The following is an 18,182-nucleotide window of genomic DNA, read 5'->3' on the forward strand; positions in this document are numbered from 1 at the left end:
CACAAGAGGACTGTGGTAAGTGGGGACCCCTCTGTTTTAACACCATGAAGACAGAAATCCACGTCTTAATATGTACTCTTGGTGTGAACAAAGTTTCATTAAAGAATTCCCAAACGTATGTATGCCAAGAGCATTGTAGCATCAAACAAAATACTACGACACAACTGAGCAGAGAGAAAGCTGTAGGTCAGCTAATGTAATTCTGTATTTTGGCAAACTGAGCCAACATACGTCAGACCTTCACTATAATGTACAGAAGATCTTGTTACCTTAAGATCAAAGCTGCACAGGCTGAAAGTGTCATCGTCCTTTTCTCTGCGCTTCCTTTTCTGAAAACAAATGAACAAAAAGTACATATTACACATCACCCATGAAGAGCAAACAGTAAGTTAGGTAAGCAGGGCATTGTAAAGAAAACATACCCCATTAGAAAATAGTTTGATTCATCATACAGGTACACAGAACTTCTACAATCCCATAGGAATTGGGGTTTTCCAAAAAAAAAAAAAAATGATGAATGCTGTAGCAGACATATCTACATAGCAAAACACATTATGCAAGACTAAACATGTCTGTTAAATCACTTGCAAGATCACATCTGGCTTTGTTTAGTACTTTTAAAGAGGCAAGTGAATTCTTTTCTACTTTACACATCACTAGAGTTTATTTTTACAATGGCTTAATGCTGCTTGCCATTTGTTTTAAATAAGCCAGTCAAATAGGTCGTACATATAATGCAACATAAAAAAATGATAAAACCGTGTTATTATAATGGTTTTGCATAACCATCTGTCTAATAAAGGCCATAGAAGTTTTTTTACAGAAATTAAAAACAAAAATCCCTCACAAGTGACAAAACAGCAAAGCAACTAAATGGATCATTTTTGTCATAAAGACAATTGAAATGAATATGGTCCATTTGGGCAGACCTGATCAGGGGCAGCTGGATATAAAATGAACAGCAGAGACCGTTTACTCCCAGCTGCCCATAGAGCAGAGCAGGGTCTGCTCTACATTAACTGAGCAGACACAGACCTGTCATCCGCCTGCTCTGCTCAGATCAGCAGAGGATCTGTGACTGGATCTCCTGCTGATTGGACTGCACACCGTCCGTAAAAAAAACGAAACCTATTGAGAGTTACATTTTTTCATTGTTTAAAGTGGTAATAAACCTAAAACCAAAATATGTATTATACTGAAGCTTACCAATCATTAGACATGGTGGCTGCATTACTTTTCTATTTTTAGGCTTTTTCCCTCTGTTTTTACCTGGTGATCTTGCCACTAACACACTTTCTGTATTAGTGGGACACAAACTCTGGAGGAATAAGCACAAGGGGCACAGCAGTCAGCAGTATTTTCAGTCGGGGGGGGGGGGGGGTCGTTTTAAATGTATTAGAAGATTTAGAACCACTAAAGCCAAACTCCAGCTCATACTTTCTGAACAGTTATTTTTCCTTTTGGGACAAAGGTTTTTTTTATATGAATAAATAAAAGCTGAATATTTGAATCGCCCCGGTCACTGTTGATTGGTTTGTCTCATCAATGTAAACTGCTGCTGGCTGGATCACCAGATGAAAATAGAAGAAAGAAGGCCTGAAAAGGAAAATAATGCAACCATCACATCTATGAATTGGTAATAAATGTTTGCTAATAGGTTTAATTCTTGTTTAATGTGGTATTAAAGGTTTTTTTTTTTTAATCAAAACAAACCACCACATTATACTAGCCTGCTCTGTGCAATAGTTTTGCGCAGAGCAGCTCCAATCCTCTTCATTTCTGAGCCGCAGCTCAGCCCTGCTCCCACCTCATTGGCTGTGATTGACAGCAGTTGGGAGGCAATGGCTACCGCTGCTGTCTCAGCCAATGAGGAGAGGGAGTCCCACGACAGGTGATGCACTCGTGCTGGATCGAGAGAGGAGGCTCAGGTGAGTATGGGGGGGGGGGCTGGCTGTGGCGGGGAGCAGCAGGCTTTTCTCGTGTGTGTGTGTATATATATATATATATATATATATATATATATATATATATATATACACACAGTGGGTACAGAAAGTATTCAGACCCCCTAAAACTTTTCACTCTTTGTTATATTGCAGCCATTTGCTAAAATCCTTTAGGTTCATTCTTCTTCCTCATGAATGTACACATAGCACCCCATACTGACAGAAAAACACAGAATTGTTGACATTGTTGCAGATTTATTAAAAAAGAAAAACTGAAATATCACATGGTCCTAAGTATTCAGACCCTTTGCTCAGTATTTAGTAGAAGCCCCCTTTTGATCTAATACAGCCAGGAAAGTTTTTGGGAAAGATGCAACAAGTCTTTCACACCTGGATTTAGGGATCCTCTGCCATTCCTCCTTGCAGATCCTCTCCAGTTCTGTCAGGTTGGATGGTAAACGTTGGTGGACAGCCATTTTTAGGTCTCTCCAGAGATGCTCAATTGGGTTTAAGTCAGGGCTCTGGCTGGGCCATTCAAGAACAGTCACAGAGTTGTTGTGAAGCCACTCCTTTGTTATTTTAGCTGTGTGCTTAGGGTCATTGTCTTGTTGGAAGGTAAACCTTCGGCCCAGTCTGAGGTCCAGAGCACTCTGGAGAAGGTTTTTGTCCAGGATATCCTTGTACTTGGCCGCATTCATCTTTCCCTCGATTGCAACCAGTCGTCCTGTCCCTGCAGCTGAAAAACACCCCCACAGCATGATGCTGCCACCACCATGCTTTACTGTTGGGACTGTATTGGACAGGTGATGAGCAGTGCCTGGTTTTCTCCACACATACCGCTTAGAATTAAGGCCAAAAAGTTCTATTTTGGTCTCATCAGACCAGAGAATCTTATTTCTCACCATCTTGGAGTCCTTCAGGTGTTTTTTAGCAAACTCCATGCGGGCTTTCATGTCTTACACTGAGGAGAGGCTTCTGTCGGGCCACTCTGCCATAAAGCCCCGACTGGTGGAGGGCTGCAGTGATGGTTGACTTTCTACAACTTTCTCCCATCTCCTGACTGCATCTCTGGAGCTCAGCCACAGTGATCTTTGGGTTCTTCTTTACCTCTCTCACCAAGGCTCTTCTCCCCCGATAGCTCAGTTTGGCCGGACGGCCAGCTCTAGGAAGGGTTCTGGTCGTCCCAAACGTCTTCCATTTGAGGATTATGGAGGCCACTGTGCTCTTAGGAACCTTAAGTGCAGCAGAAATCTTTTTGTAACCTTGGCCAGATCTGTGCCTTGCCACAATTCTGTCTCTGAGCTCTTCAGGCAGTTCCTTTGACCTCATGATTCTCATTTGCTCTGACATGCATTGTGATCTGGAAGGTCTTATATAGACAGGTGTGTGGCTTTCCTAATCAAGTCCAATCAGTATAATCAAACACAGCTGGACTCAAATGAAGGTGTAGAACCATCTCAAGGATGATCAGAAGAAATGGAAAGCACCTGAGTTAAATATATGAGTGTCACAGCAAAGGGTCTGAATACTTAGGACCATGTGATATTTCAGCTTTTCTTTTTTAATAAATCTGCAACAATGTCAACATTTCTGTCAGTATGGGGAGCTGTGTGTACATTCATGAGGAAGAAGAATGAACTTAAATGATTTTAGCAAATGGCTGCAATATAACAAAGAGTGAAAAATTTAAGGGCGTCTGAATACTTTCCGTACCCACTGTATATATAAAAAATAACCTTCAGCCTTTACAACCACTTTAAATGCAAAAAAGAGAAAAACTTTGAAACTGACAATGCAGCTTAGTGTTAGAAAACAGGCAAGAACAACTGTCACTAAAATCAATGTGCCTAAAAAAACAAAACATCCCTCCACATAAGACAGTAAATATTTACCTCTCAATGCTGCAATGCATGAGTCGCAAAGTAAGTGGTAGCAGGTACCTGCCAGGAACAGGTACCTTAACCCCCCCCCCCCCCCCCCCCAAAAAAAAAGTGCCAAAAATGTTAGATAAGACAGGGATGATTAGAAAAATCATAACTTCCCTTTTAGAGAGAAGTTCTGCTTTAAATTTTAACAACAGGTTTCCTTTCCTCTTTTTTACATGTATAGTTGAAAGGCTTTACGGAGACAGAACAGAAATGTAATTGAAGGGTGCCTGTTACACACACACATGTAAATACAGTCAGACAGCACTAACCAAGGTAAAATCCCATTGTGTCCCAGGGGTCAGGAATGTAAAAGAGCTTCCTCTTCTTAGAGAATGTCTGAAAAAGAGCAGAAGCTTAAAATTAGTTCAGACAAAATAAAACACTTAAAAACAGGCAAGTTCAGGTTTAGTGAACGGTGTCACTTTTTCAGTTATGCCAGTAAAGCCATGCTCACACAAATGTCCATACCTTTCATCCCATGCACACCGGTGGAACCCTTCTTCGGTCTCCTATAGCTCATACTGTACTTTGACTGCAGATAGCCCGTTACATAGCACATTCTCTTCCTGGTAAAGTTACTTTATATTCTCTTTAGTGTTTGACCTCAGTATGAACGTGACCAATTTAATGTAAACTATCTTATCAATATGTGTTAAAGGTTAAAGTACATGTATGTGTTGAAGAAAATCCTTTTCAGCAAACAAATGTTACATAGAACATCATAACCTTTGCATAGGCGTACCTTGAGACTTCCACTACTCCAAGCCAGCACAGTACAGTGTGGCCCAGACTATCCCATACACATACCAAACTATTTGCATAAGGGTAACCCTACACTCATTTACCCATTTAGTTGCTCTTAGGGCTGGCAATAGATCTCTCAGGAAGCAAAAGCTGCACCGTGGGATGGAGTAAGGACGATGGCTTTTATCCTTACACCTGACCATTCATATTTTTCTCGAGGTCCATTGCAGTGTTATTGATTTCGAAGAGTACAATTACAGATTTGATGTTTTAGGATATTACTATGAATGGCGGATAATGATATGGGTTTTTAGGACCAAACATTACGTTTTTAAAGCAGAGCTCCAGCCACCTGTGGTAAAAATAAAGTCAGCAGCTACAAAAAGTGTAGCTGCTGACTTTTAACAGCCACTCACCTGTCCCACGATCCAGCAGTGAGGTCACCCCAGGCGGTCTCACCCGCTGCCTTCATTCCCTCTTGCCGGCATATTCACTATGAGCACCCAGCTGTGAAGCTGCACATGTGCGAGTCGCACTGCGCATCATGAGTGGCGAATGCAGTCTTCTGGGACCTGTGAGTGTCCCAGAAGATTGCAGGGGGAGGGAGGAGAACTTTCTTTGCCAAGCACAGCTCGGAACGGAAGTGGGTACCCCCCCCCCCCCCCACACTCCTCAAAAGTGGCAATTGTGCAAGTGGAGCGGGGGACGAGTCCTTAAAGCGGAACCTTTTGGGTGGAGTTCTGCTTTAAATAGAAAAACGATGCTTCCATTTTCGTAGTTCTACACAATGATTATGCTTTACCATGAACTCTGAAATTTAAGCCCATGGTCTTGTCTGAGTGAAAGCAATCCATTCTCAGGCATTTTTTTTTTATATGGCTTCGCAATAATGTGAGCCAATGTGCATTTTGAATTGCATCCCCACACCTCTAATAAAGAGAGCACAAAGCAGTGTGACGCTGCCATGCCTTGTGATGTACTGCAAAAAATGATGCATGTCAGTTACGCAATGCACAAAATGAACACGTTACCGCAATGCACCAGCTTGAACAGCTGTGAATTTAACCTCAATCTTTGAGATGTGGGGAAACGTAAGGGTTGCTTTTGTTGATTTTTAAGATACTAACTTGTTTCCTGGCTTCAAAACCAAGTCCGTTTTCTGGAACAAGTGTGTGTGCACATCAAAAAACTAGAATAAAGTCAGAAAAATATATTTGGGTATTTAGTGCAGGTCAGCAGCTCAAGTACTGAAGCCAGTAGCTCAGAATTAGACATGAAGTGCTGATTCTAACATTACATACTGTACATGATCTTACTGGCTTTATCCTTTTTCTTCGTCCCTCATACGGCTACATTAGGGAGCACAAATCTCCCCATCAGGGACACAGATCCCTCACCACCCTGCCCAAAATATAAAAAAAAAAAAAGTTTTTTTTACTGTACTTTAAATAAATTCTTTATTAGGTTTTTAACACAACACAAAGCATAAAACTGTAAAAGTACAAATTACAAGTATACACACACCAAAAAAAAAAAAAGGTAACAACGGCCTTACAGGACCTAAATTTTAATTGCACTTTACTATAGAAAGGGGCCCCATTAGGCTGAATTAAGATGCTCCAGGGCAACATGAAGATTAAAAAAAAAAAAAAAAAAAAAAAAAAAAAAAAAAAAGGGGGTGGGGGTAAGGAGTACAAAAATACAAAGCAATAGTATATCAATAGACCTTGGTTGCACAAGTTTTCTGCTACCTTTCAAACCTCATGGGGAACTTCCTATCATGCTTTTGACTGTATCCCATTTACGTGTTTTAAAAAGAAAAATGTTGTCCTCTTGCACCATCTAGTGGCTGAATACTGTCACAGCCATCTTACAAAAAAAGACATTGGGGAGAATTTACGAATACATAAGCAGATGTGCATAGTAACCAATTGGCTTCTATATTCAGCTTGCTCAGTTGAGCTTTAAAGATAAAAGCTAATTGGTTGCCATGTACAACTGCTCCAGATTCTGTGTGTTCAAATCTTAGTAAAATTGCCCCATTAACCACTTAAGCCCCGGAAGATTTTACCCCCTTCCTGACCAGGGGGTATTCTGCGATTCGGCACTGTGTGACTTTAACGGAGAATTGCGCAGTCGTGCGATGCTGTACCTAAACTAATTTGACGTCCTTTTTTTTTCCCCACAAACAGAGCTTTCTTTTGGTGGTAAAAAAAAAAAAAAAAAAAAATCGCAAAAAGCGTATTTTGATTGGTTTGCGCAAAAGTTATCGCGTTTACTAACAAAGGGAAAGATTTTTGTTGTTTTTTTTTTTTTTAACGCGTAATGGCGGCGATCTGCGATTTTTTTTGCGGTACTGCGACATTGCGGCGGACAGATCGGACCCTTGACTGACATTTTTGACACTTTTGGGGTTACCGGTGACATTACTGCAGTAATCAGTGCTGTACATATGCACTGTTACTGCAAAATGACACTGGTACTGAAGGGGTTAACTTTATTTGAGAGGGAGGGGCTGTGTGTGTCCCTAGGGGCGTGATTCTAACTGTGATTGGCTGTGGCTTGGGCTGTAGGAACAATGATCAACGGTCCTACATAGTATAACCGTGTGATCGTTGTTTCTACACAGGGGAGAATGACAGGCGGCTTGTTTACACTAGCCGCCTGACTTTCTCCCTCTGCAGCGGCGATCGCAGAGTGACCGGTGGACATCGGGTCCGCCGGTCACACGCGCGGGGGGGGGGGGGGGGGGACCGTGACCACGCGGGAGTGGGCCTCCGGGAAGTGGTTAAGGGGGTTCACAAAGCTGAGAATGTGAACTTTCACCAAACATTCTGTGGTGGAGAGCTAATCACTGTTATCTAAAAACAGAACTCCAGGATCTGCAAAAAAAAAAAAAAATCCCCCATTAACCGGTTGCCGACCGCCGCACGACTATATACTGCGGCGGTCAGCCCCGGCCAGGCAGAGTGACGTATCGGTACGTCACTCGCCTGTCACTGACTTGCGAGCCTATCGCGGGCGGGCGCGCGCCCGCCGAGGCGCGCGCCCGCCGCGGCTCGTTCACAGGCAAGTCAGTGCGTGTGACCGGCGGACTCGATGTCCGCCGGCCACACTACGATCGCTCCTGTGAAGGGAGAAAGACAGAGCAGCTTGTGTAAACAAGCTGCCTGTCAGTTCTCCCTGTGTAAAAGTGAAGATCTGACCGTTCTACTATGTAGAACGGTTGATCTTTGCTTTTACACCAATAGCCATGTCCCTACACAGTAGAAAGCACGCCCCTAGGACACACTTAACCCCTCCCTGTCCAATAAAGTTAACCCCTTCCCTGCCAGTGTCATTTTTGCAGTAACAGTGCATATGTATAGCACTGATTACTGCAGTAATGTCACTGGTAACCCCAAAAGTGTCAAAAATGTCAGTCAAGGGTCCGATCTGTCCGCCGCAATGTCGCAGTACCGAAAAAAAAAATCGCAGATCGCCGCCATTATGCGTTAAAAAAAAAAAACACCAAAAATGACAAAAATCTTTCTCTTTGTTAGTAAACGCGATAACTTTTGCGCAAACCAATCAAAATACGCTTTTTGCGATTTTTTTTACCAAACATAGGTAGCATAAAACAAATTGGCCGAAAAATGTTAAAAAATTTTGATTTTTACTTTTTTTTTTGGGGAATTTCATATAAAAAAATGTGAAAAATATTGTTATTTTTGCAAAATTTACGCTCTTTTTTTGTTTATAGCGCGTGATCAAAAAATCGCACAGGTGATCAAATACCACCAAAAGAAAGCTCTGTTTGTGGGAAAAAAAGGACGTCAAATTCGTTTAGGTACAGCGTCGCACGACCGCGCAATTGTCCGTTAAAGTCACGCAGTAAAAAATCGCAAAAAAAACCCTGGTCCTTTAGCAGCCAAATCCTCCGGGGCTTAAGTGGTTAAGTACACCCCCTACACAATACACAAAACACTAAAAACAGTCAATACATTTGTAAAATGTATTACCATTGAAGAGAAAAAGTCAGCTCTGTAATTCAAAAGATACCAGCACCTATTCTGCCAAGGCAGAGGTGTTACAGCAGTGATTAAATCATATCCTCCCACTTTACAGGAAAAGGAACTACATTTCCTATGAATCTTAGGGAAGTGCAATGATGTGGGAGGGTACACTTGCCTAACCAGGGTGCAGTGTAAGCTGGGTAAGGAGCAGGGCTGGGAAGCCGGCCACGGCATCCTTAACTGAGGAGTCATCGGCTGTCAATGGGTTTCCCCTCTTTCCCCCCCCCCCCCCCCCAAGCATAAAGCCCCGCAGGTCAGAAAAAGGGGAAGGGACGAGCAAACAGTCCCCCCTCTCCTGAATCATACCAGGCCACATGCCCTCAACATGGGGGGACGATAAGGGCCTCTTCCTGCCAACCCTGGGCTGTAGTTGTAGGGTGTCTGCAGGCAAGAGGCTTTTTAGGAACCTGGAAGCCCCCTTCAAGAGGGCCCCCAGTTCCTGCACCCCCATGTGAAGGGGTATGGGTGTCCCTTGATGTAAATACATCGTCAATCATGATGCCTGCTGGACCCGAAAAACAAAAAATAATAAAAAAGGCTGTCCCCTACCAGGAGGCCTACGATGTACCCGATAACCATTCACATTTTGGGAGGGGGGGCCCTTGTTAAACGGGGCTACAGATTCAGATAACCCCTCCCCGGCCACAGACCCCGACAACCAAATTCCTGGGTTTTTGGGAATAGGCCCGTATCAAAATTAAAAAAAAAATAGAATTTTTTTAAGAACTTAAAATTATTTTCTCTGAGTCCTCTGACAGTCGCCGCCCGTTCATTCAGCTTTCACTAGTGGGTAATGGCGCTCTCTGCAGGAGCAAGCTAGGCAGTTTGAAAGGTTAATAAAAACTTTCTATAGTTAGGGTGTTTTCACACTAGCACCTTTTGGTGCACACCCGGGTTCGAATGACGTCAGAATTTGGTTCTTTTTGAGGATGTGAACACGGTCTTGAACTCGGGTGCGCACCTGCGAACCGTACCAGAGTCCACTTAAAAAGGGTGGTCTGGGGTACAGTTCATGTGAACTCCAGTATGGTTCGCTTCTGATGAGAATGCAATCGTACCAAAGCAAGCAATTCTATCCATTTGCCACCTTCTCGTTTACAGCGGTTGCCAAGCAACACGAGTATGTGCCGGCTGCAGCTTGATGACAAGTGTACCGCGGTTCGGATACAAAAATCAAATGTGAACACAGTCCATCGGGGGCAGGGGGAGCAATCAAACTCGGGTTCGGACCAGGCAATTACACAAAGTGTGAAAACACCCTTAGAAACACCTCTAGGGGGCCATTACTCTGATCCAGTTATTACTGTTCCTCAGTTTGTAGCAAGCAGTACCGGAAGGCAATAACCCCCAGATTCAAGAACCAGAGAAAATAATTTTACGGTAAGTTCTTACAAAAACTCCATTTTCTCTTACGTCCTCTGACAGTCGCCCGCCCGTTCATTCAGCCTTCACTAGTGTGATGTCCCAAAGCAGTGCAGGTGTGAGGGATGGAAAAACACAACCTACCAAAAAGACAACGAAACAACCGGGCCAGAAAACAACCTGAGCCCACAGGGCAACAAAGCTCAAAATGAGAGCTAACTCAGAACAAAAAAAAAAAAACACCCTAGGAAGAGATCGAAAAAAAAAACTGTCTCCTCAAAACCTCACGGCCAAAGGAAGCATCCGAGGATTCCAGTACATCAATTCTGTAGAATTTTGTGAAAGTTTGCTTTGCACACCTGAGCCACAGAAGCATGATGGCAAAAAGCCCAAGAGGCACTGACAGCTCTAGTAGAATGAGCCTTTACAGGTAAAGGAGGAACCTGATCCTTGATTGAATAGGCCTGAACAATTGTTACATATAGTTACATAGTAGGCGAGGTTGAATAAAGACAATAGTCCATCCAGTTCAACCTGTGTAGGTGTGTGTGACTGTAATCATCTAACATAGCCCTCAATCTCCTGATCCTTGAGATGTAAGTCTAAGAGTCTTTTGAAAGTCACCATACTACCCGCAGAAACCACCTCTTGTGGTAGACAATTCCACAATCTTGTAGCCCTAACAGTAAAGAACCCCCCACGTTGCCTGAGGTTAAAACGCTTCTCCTCTAATCGCATTGTATGTCCTCGAGTCCTCATGCAATTCCTTCGAATGAACAGCTTTTCTTCTAAGCTGAGATCCCCATTAAGATATTTATAAATTGCTATCATGTCCCCTCTCAGACGTCTTTTCTCCAGGGAAAATAAATCGAGCGATTGCAGCCGCTCTTCATAGGTAAGGTCCTCCAACCCCCTAATCAGTTTAGTTGCCCTTCTCTGGACTTTCTCCAGCTCCAACACATCCCTCCTGAGGACTGGCGACCAGAACTGGACAGAATACTCCAGATGCGGTCGGACCAGAGTTTTATAAAGTGGAAGGATTATAGTCTTATCTCTGGAATACATCCCTTTCTTTATGCATGCTAATATTCTGTTGGCTTTGGAAGCTGCCGCTTGGCATTGCATGCTGTTGCCTAATCTATCATCAACTAAGACTCCCAAATCTTTCTCCATTTTTGATTCCCCCAAGGGTTCCCCTCCTAACGTGTATTGTGCTTTTATGTTTTTGGTCCCCAAGTGCAAAACCTTACACTTCTCCACATTAAACCTCATTTGCCATGTCGTTGCCCACTCCGTAATTTTGTCCAGGTCATTCTGTAGGATATCTGCTTCATGCTGTGCAGTTATCGCCCTGGCCAATTTTGTGTCATCTGCAAAAACTGATAACGAACTACTAATCCCTTCCTCAATGCTGTTTATGAATAAATTGAACAAGGTTGGTCCCAGGACTGAGCCCTGGGGCACCCCGCTTACTACCTCAGACCAGTCTGAGTATGCGCTGTTTATTACTACCCTTTGGACACGGCCTTTTAGCCAATTCCGTATCCAAGAGCAAACCCTGCTGTCGATACCTGCAGACCTTATTTTATAAATTAAGCGCTTGTGGGGAACTGTATCAAACGCCTTAGCGAAATCCAAGTACACCACATCCACTGGTCTCCCCCTATCTAGCTCACAGCTCACTTCCTCGTAGAATGCTAAGAGATTGGTTTGACAAGAACGCCCATTTGTAAACCCGTGCTGGTTACTACTGATGATGTTGTTGTCTTTAGCATACTCTACGATATAGTCCCTTATCATCCCCTCCAAAAGTTTACATATTATTGATGTCAGACTGACAGGCCTATAATTTCCCGGGATATGTCTCTGGCCCTTTTTGAATATCGGAATCACGTTAGCCTTCCTCCAATCCCCTGGTACATCTCCTGTCCTAATACTGTCAGCAAAGATCAGGAACAGTGGTCTAGATATAACCATACTGAGTTCCTTGAGCACTCTCGGATGTACGCCATCCGGGCCTGGTGATTTGTTTGTGTTAAGTTTATCCAGTCTTTCCCTGATTTCCCCCTCTGTTAGCCATAGTGGCAAGTCCTGTGTATTACTACTAACCATACAGTCATGGTCAGTGTACCCTTCCTTTTCCTGCGTAAAAACTGACGAGAAAAAAGAATTCAGCACGGTTGCTTTTTCAGTGTCCTCTGTAACCATCCTCCCATCATCGTTAATTATGTGTGCAATATGCACTGCCCTAGTTTTTTTGCTGTTGATATATTTAAAGAATTTCTTTGGGTTTTTTTTACTATCCTCCGCTATTTGTCTCTCAAAGTTGATTTTAGCCATCTTGATTTCGTGTTTACACTTCTTATTTTCCTCCTTGTATTGCTGGAAGGCCGATACTGTGCCCTCTGATTTATATTTCTTGAAGGCCAATTTTTTTCCCCTAATAAGTTTTTTAACGCTACGGTTTAGCCAGCCAGGTTTGGCTTTGTCTCTTCTAAATTTATTCCCCATAGGAATGCACTGCAAGATGCCTTTGCTTAATATTGTTCTAAAGCATTCCCATTTTTCCTCTGTGGTCAGTGATCCCAGGGTTTGGTCCCAGTTTACCCTTTCCATCAATGAGTACAATTTTGGAAAGTCTGCCCTTCTGAAGTTTAGGGTTCTTATGTTCCCCACTTGCCTTTTTATATTGTTATTTATACTAAATGTGATCATCCTGTGATCGCTAGAGCCCAGGTTGTCCTGGACTCCTACCTCCGAGATTATGTCTGGGTCATTAGTGATCAATAGATCCAGGATAGCATTCTCTCTAGTAGGGGAATCCACCAACTGCGACATGTAGTTATCCTGTAAGGTTTCCGTGAATAGCCGGGCCTTATGCGAGTGTGCAGTCCCCTCTTCCCAGTCAATGTCGGGATAATTGAAGTCCCCCAATATGATGACTGATCCTAGTTTTGCCGCTTTACCTATTAGTGCTAAAAATTCCAGCTCTACCTCCTCCCCTTGGTTAGGTGGCCTATAGCAAACCCCCACAACTACTTTTCCCTTATCTTCTTCCCTATCGAGTTCAACCCACACAGATTCTAAATCCATGCTCATCCCATCCGTAATGTCACTCCTTTCTAGCACCTTTATATTGTTCTTGACATAGAGACATACCCCTCCCCCTCTTTTACCAACCCTGTCCTTCCGGTACACCGAATACCCTTGGATATTGGCCAGCCAGTCATGTGAGGGGTCGAACCAAGTCTCCGCTATTCCCACAAGGTCTATGTCTTCCTCATGTACTAACATTTCCAACTCATCCATCTTATTAGCTAGGCTCCTGGCATTAGCATATACCCCTCTTAGTTTTACGGAAGTTAAACGTGATTGGCGGTTTTGTTTATTTCTGTTTGGTCTGCTGTTCTCCCGCACAGACCCGCCAATTGATGTTGTTGACCTACTGTCGCTGTTGACCCTACAACTGCCTTCAGTCCTCTGCTCCCTCCTGACTGATTCTACTTCTGAGCCCTCCCCCCCGTCTCCTAGTTTAAAAGCCCCTCCAACTCGGTGGCCATCTTTCTCCCCAAAAGAGCTGTACCGTCCCCATTAAGGTGCAGCCCATCCTTACTAAAGAGCCGGTAGCCGACTGAGAAGTCAGCCCAGTTCTCCAGGAACCCAAACCCCTCCTTCCTACACCAATTCCTCAGCCACTTGTTAACTTCCCTAAGCTCCTTCTGCCTCTCCTGTGTGGCTCGAGGTACAGGCAGTATTTCAGAGAAAACCACCTTGGAGGTCCTTTTCCTCAATCTATTACCTAAGTCCCTGAAATCGTTCTTAAGGATCCTCCACCTACCTTTAACTTTGTCATTAGTGCCCACATGCACCATGACCGCTGGGTCATCCCCAGCCCCGCCCAACAATCTGTCTGCCAGATCTGCGATGTGCCGAACTCGGGCGCCCGGTAAACAACAAACTGTTCGGTTCACGAGATCTTTTTTACAGATTTCCCTCTCTGTCCTCTTGATAATTGAGTCCCCAACTACCACAACCTGTCTAACCTTTCCTGCGTTACGGCCCCCCTTCTTCCTGGAGCCGTCCCTCCCCTGGCAGCTGGGGGAGGGCGCATGCTCCAGCTCTGCCACCCCTGAGTTGATATCCCCCTCAACCTGCAACTCAGCAAACATGTTAGGGTCTACCAACTCAGGACTGGCCTCCCTGACTCTCCTCCCCCTAACATTCCTAACAGTCACCCAGCTGCGTACCTCTGCTGCTTGCGTCTCCTCTATTCCTCCCTCCTCTATGCTGACCCCTGCCAGCGCCTGCTGGGTAATGTCCAAGCTCCTTTTCAGGTTGTAGATGCCACGCAGTCTTGTCACTGTGTTCTCTAGATCCACGATGTGGGCTTCCAGAGCAACAAGTCGCTCACATCTTGCACAGCAGTATTCGTCCTCGATTGTTTCATCAAGGAACGCATACATGCCGCAAGAAGTGCACTGAGTGGCATCCCCAATCCTGTCGGACATTATTACCCTCTACTCTATGGGGATAATATTAACAACCTGCTCTTCCTTACCTACCCTACCTCTAACTTCCCTGGTACAAAACCTGGGGTACCCACCAGTCGCTAATACCCTCACCAGTCACTAGATACTCACCAGTCGCAAGGATCCTCACCAGTCGCAAGATACTCACCAGTCGCAAGATACTCACCAGTCGCAAGATACTCACCAGTCGCAAGGATACTCACCAGTCGCAAGGATACTCACCAGTCGCAAAGATACTCACCAGTCGCAAAGATACTCACCAGTCGCAAAGATACTCACCAGTCGCAAGCTACTTCACCAGTCGCAAGGGTACTCACCAGTCGCAAGGATACTCACCAGTCGCAAGGATACTCACCAGTCGCAAGGATACTCACCCGTCGCAAGATACTCACCAGTCGCAAGGATACTCACCAGTCGCAAAGATACTCACCAGTCGCAAAGATACTCACCAGTCGCAAAGATACTCACCAGTCGCAAAGATACTCACCAGTCGCAAGGACACTCACCAGTCGCAAAGATACTTCCAGTCGCAAAGCTACTCACCAGTCGCAATGATACTCACCAGTCGCAAGATACTCACCAGTCGCAAGGATACTCACCAGTCGCAAGGATACTCACCAGTCGCAAGGATACTCACCAGTCGCAAGGACACTCACCAGTCGCAAGATACTCACCAGTCGCAAGATACTCACCAGTCGCAAGTTACTTCACCAGTCGCAAGGATACTCACCAGTGCAAGGATATTCACCAGTTGCAAGGATACTCACCAGTTGCAAGGATACTCACCCGTCACAAGGTACTCACCAGTCGCAGGGATACTCACCAGTCGCAAGGATACTCACCAGTCGCAAAGATACTGTCTGATCCACTTAGAAGTGGTTGCCGCGGACACAGCCGAACATTTCCGAGGTCCCTCAGGAAGGATACACAGAGAATCAGACTTCCTAAAAGACTCCGCGGTAGACAGTAAACCCTGACCGCCCAGACCACATCCAAGGAATGCAAGGCAAATTTCTTGGGATGTTTGGGCTTTGCACAAAGCGAAAGTAACAGGATATCCTCATTAAGGTGAAAAGTCGAGACCACCTTGGGGAGAAAAGACTGATTGGGTCGCAGAACCACTTTATTCCTATGAAGCACCAGATAAAGGGAACGGCAAGACAGAGCCACCAACTCAGACACTATGCGAGCAGATGTGATAGCTACCAGAAAAGCAACTTTCTGGGACAACACAGGCAGAGGAATGCATCTGATGTTCTCAAAAGGAAGGCCGTTGTAACACGGATAACACCAAATTTAGGTCCCAGGGAGGCAAAGGGGCCTTCCTCGGGGGAGCTAGATGCCGCACCCCTTTGAATAAAAGGTGTGAATGAAAGAATTAGTCGCTGGAACAGAATGGCTAAGGCTGACAAAGGACCCTTTATTGTGGTCGGCGCTAAACGCTGATCCACACCTTCCTGCAGGAAAGCCAAAATCCTCGCCACCGCGAAAGAGCAGGGATGGAACCGTTGCGACTAGCACCAGGCAATGTACGCCTTCCAGGTGCGATGATAAATTTTCCATGAGGTAGCTTTCAGAGCCTTCAATAAGATAGGGGTCTGACAAATGCTGTCATTCCTATCTCTCAAGACCTGGCTTTCAACAGCCACGCCGTCAAAGCCAGTGACTGTAAAGCAGGATGGAAGATCGGCCCTTGAGACAGAAGATCGTCTCTTAGCGGAAGCTGCCAGGGAGGCTCGACGACCATTTGCATGATGTCCACGTACCAAGACCGACAAGGCCAGACTGGGGCTACCAGAATGACCTGCATCCATTCCGACGCCAACCTGCGGAGGAATCTGTACAACAGTTGAATCGGAGTGAAGGCATAAAATCAGCCAATACCAGTGCCAGGGCACAACCAACGTGTCCATGGCGTCCGCCAGAGGATCACGGGTTCTGGCCAGGAACCTTCCCACCTTGTTGTTGAGATGGGACGCGAACAAGTCCACATCCGGAGACTCCCACCGGACACACAGGAGACGAAACACCTCCGGATGTAGGGACCATACTCCCTGATCCAGAGTCTGGCGACTCAGATAGTCCACCTGCCAGTTCTCCACACCCGGAATGTGAACGGCCGAAATCGACGGAACGCGAGTCTCGGCCCAAGCTAGGATCTCGGCCACTTCCGTGGCCGCCCGGACACTTTTGGTGCCCCCTTGGTGATTGATGTAAGCCACTGCCGTGGCGTTGTCCGTCTGAACCCGAACCGGGCAACCCCGAAGCCAAGGTGACTAACGAACAGGCAGAGTTTGATTGCTCGGAGCTCCAAGACATTTATCAGCAAGAAGGCTTCCTCCATCGACCACGTCCCCTGGGCACAAAGCGTGCCCAGAACTCCATCCCAGCCCGATAGGCTGGCATTCGTGGTGAGCACCGTCCACAGCAGAGGCCAGAAGGACTTGCCTTGTGTCAGAGTTGGGGACCGGAGCCACCACAAAAGATCAGATCTTGCGAGGTGGCTCAGAGAAATCCTCCGGTCCAAAGACTGAGGCGTCTTGTCCCACCTGGCCAGTTCGAGTGAAATTTAGCAAATGGAATGGCTTCGAAGGCCGAAACCATCAGACCCAGGGACCGCACACAGGCCCTCAAGGAGGAGAGCTTGTTGTCCCTGAGGGACCTGATCTCGTCCTGCAGGGACTTGTGCCTGAGCTGAGTCCAGGACCATCCCGAGGCACTGAAGGCGAACTGACGGAGTCAGTGCCGACTTCTGTAAATTGATGGTCCACCCGAACTCCTGGAGCATCTGAACCGTTACGGACAGATCACCCATCAAAGTTGCACACGAGCTCGACCTTAACAGGAGGTCGTCCAGATAACCGAGGACCGAAATCCCCATTAAACGCAGCAAACCCAGCGCTGGAGCCAAAGCCTTGGTGAATACCCTGGGAGCCGAAGCAAGACCGAAGGGCAATGCCACAAACTGGTAATGCTCCTCTGCCACCGCGAAGCAGAGATATCTCTGATGACCCTCGAAGATAGGGATGTGCAGATTCGCATCCTTCAAGTCGATGGAAGCCAGGAAGTCCCCTGGACTCAACGTCACCACCGACCTGATGGATTCCATCCGGAACTTCTGCACTCGCACAAAGCGGTTCACAGACCTTAGGTCCACTTTGCCCTTTTTTGGGCACCGTGAACAGGTTGGAATAAAAAACGTGAAACCTGTCCCTTGAGGGCACTGGCACAATGACTCCTTGGGCGAGCAGATCTTGTACCGCTCCATGAGATCTCTGAAATGATCGGGAGTCAGATTGAGATTTGAAGGGAAGAACCTGTCTGCGGGGCGAGATCGAAACTCGATCTTGTACCCTGAACAAATCCGCCTGTGAACCCACCTGTCCTGAATTCTGGACAACCAGGGTTCCGGAAAGCAACGCAGATGTCCCCCCACCCCTAAAACGGGTGAGGGCGTCCCTTCAGGAGGAAGTGGACCTGGGCCGCCGAACCGGTCTGACCGGCCTTTGGCTTACCCGACCACGGCTTCTTGTGACCACCGGAGACCTTGAATGACTTTCCTTTTTCCTGTGCCCCGAAGGCACGAAAGGACCCACGCTGAGCTTTAAAGGAAGGTCC

The 18,182-nt window shown here is 45.8% G+C and overlaps 2 protein-coding genes across 2 annotated transcripts in view; one reads left to right on the top strand and one right to left on the bottom strand.

The window, feature by feature from the left end:
* Positions 1 to 18,182, top strand: part of LOC309553228 (tubulin alpha chain) — a gene marked incomplete at its 3' end in the record, with an annotated part of 186,872 nt that overhangs the window by 103,662 nt on the left and 65,028 nt on the right. The gene's annotated exons all lie outside the window — the stretch shown is intronic.
* NET1 (neuroepithelial cell transforming 1) overlaps positions 1 to 18,182 on the bottom strand; it is a 90,557-nt gene that overhangs the window by 41,250 nt on the left and 31,125 nt on the right. The window contains exons 2-3 of the mRNA XM_082252670.1: positions 4,144 to 4,210; positions 270 to 329 (exon numbers count right to left, since the gene is read on the bottom strand). Coding sequence (XP_082108796.1) covers positions 270 to 329; positions 4,144 to 4,210 — 127 coding nt within the window. The remainder of the gene's footprint in view (positions 1 to 269; positions 330 to 4,143; positions 4,211 to 18,182) is intronic.

This window comes from Pelophylax lessonae (assembly GCF_965119305.1).
Source record: "Pelophylax lessonae genome assembly, chromosome: 4".
Taxonomy (NCBI): Eukaryota; Metazoa; Chordata; class Amphibia; order Anura; family Ranidae; genus Pelophylax; species Pelophylax lessonae.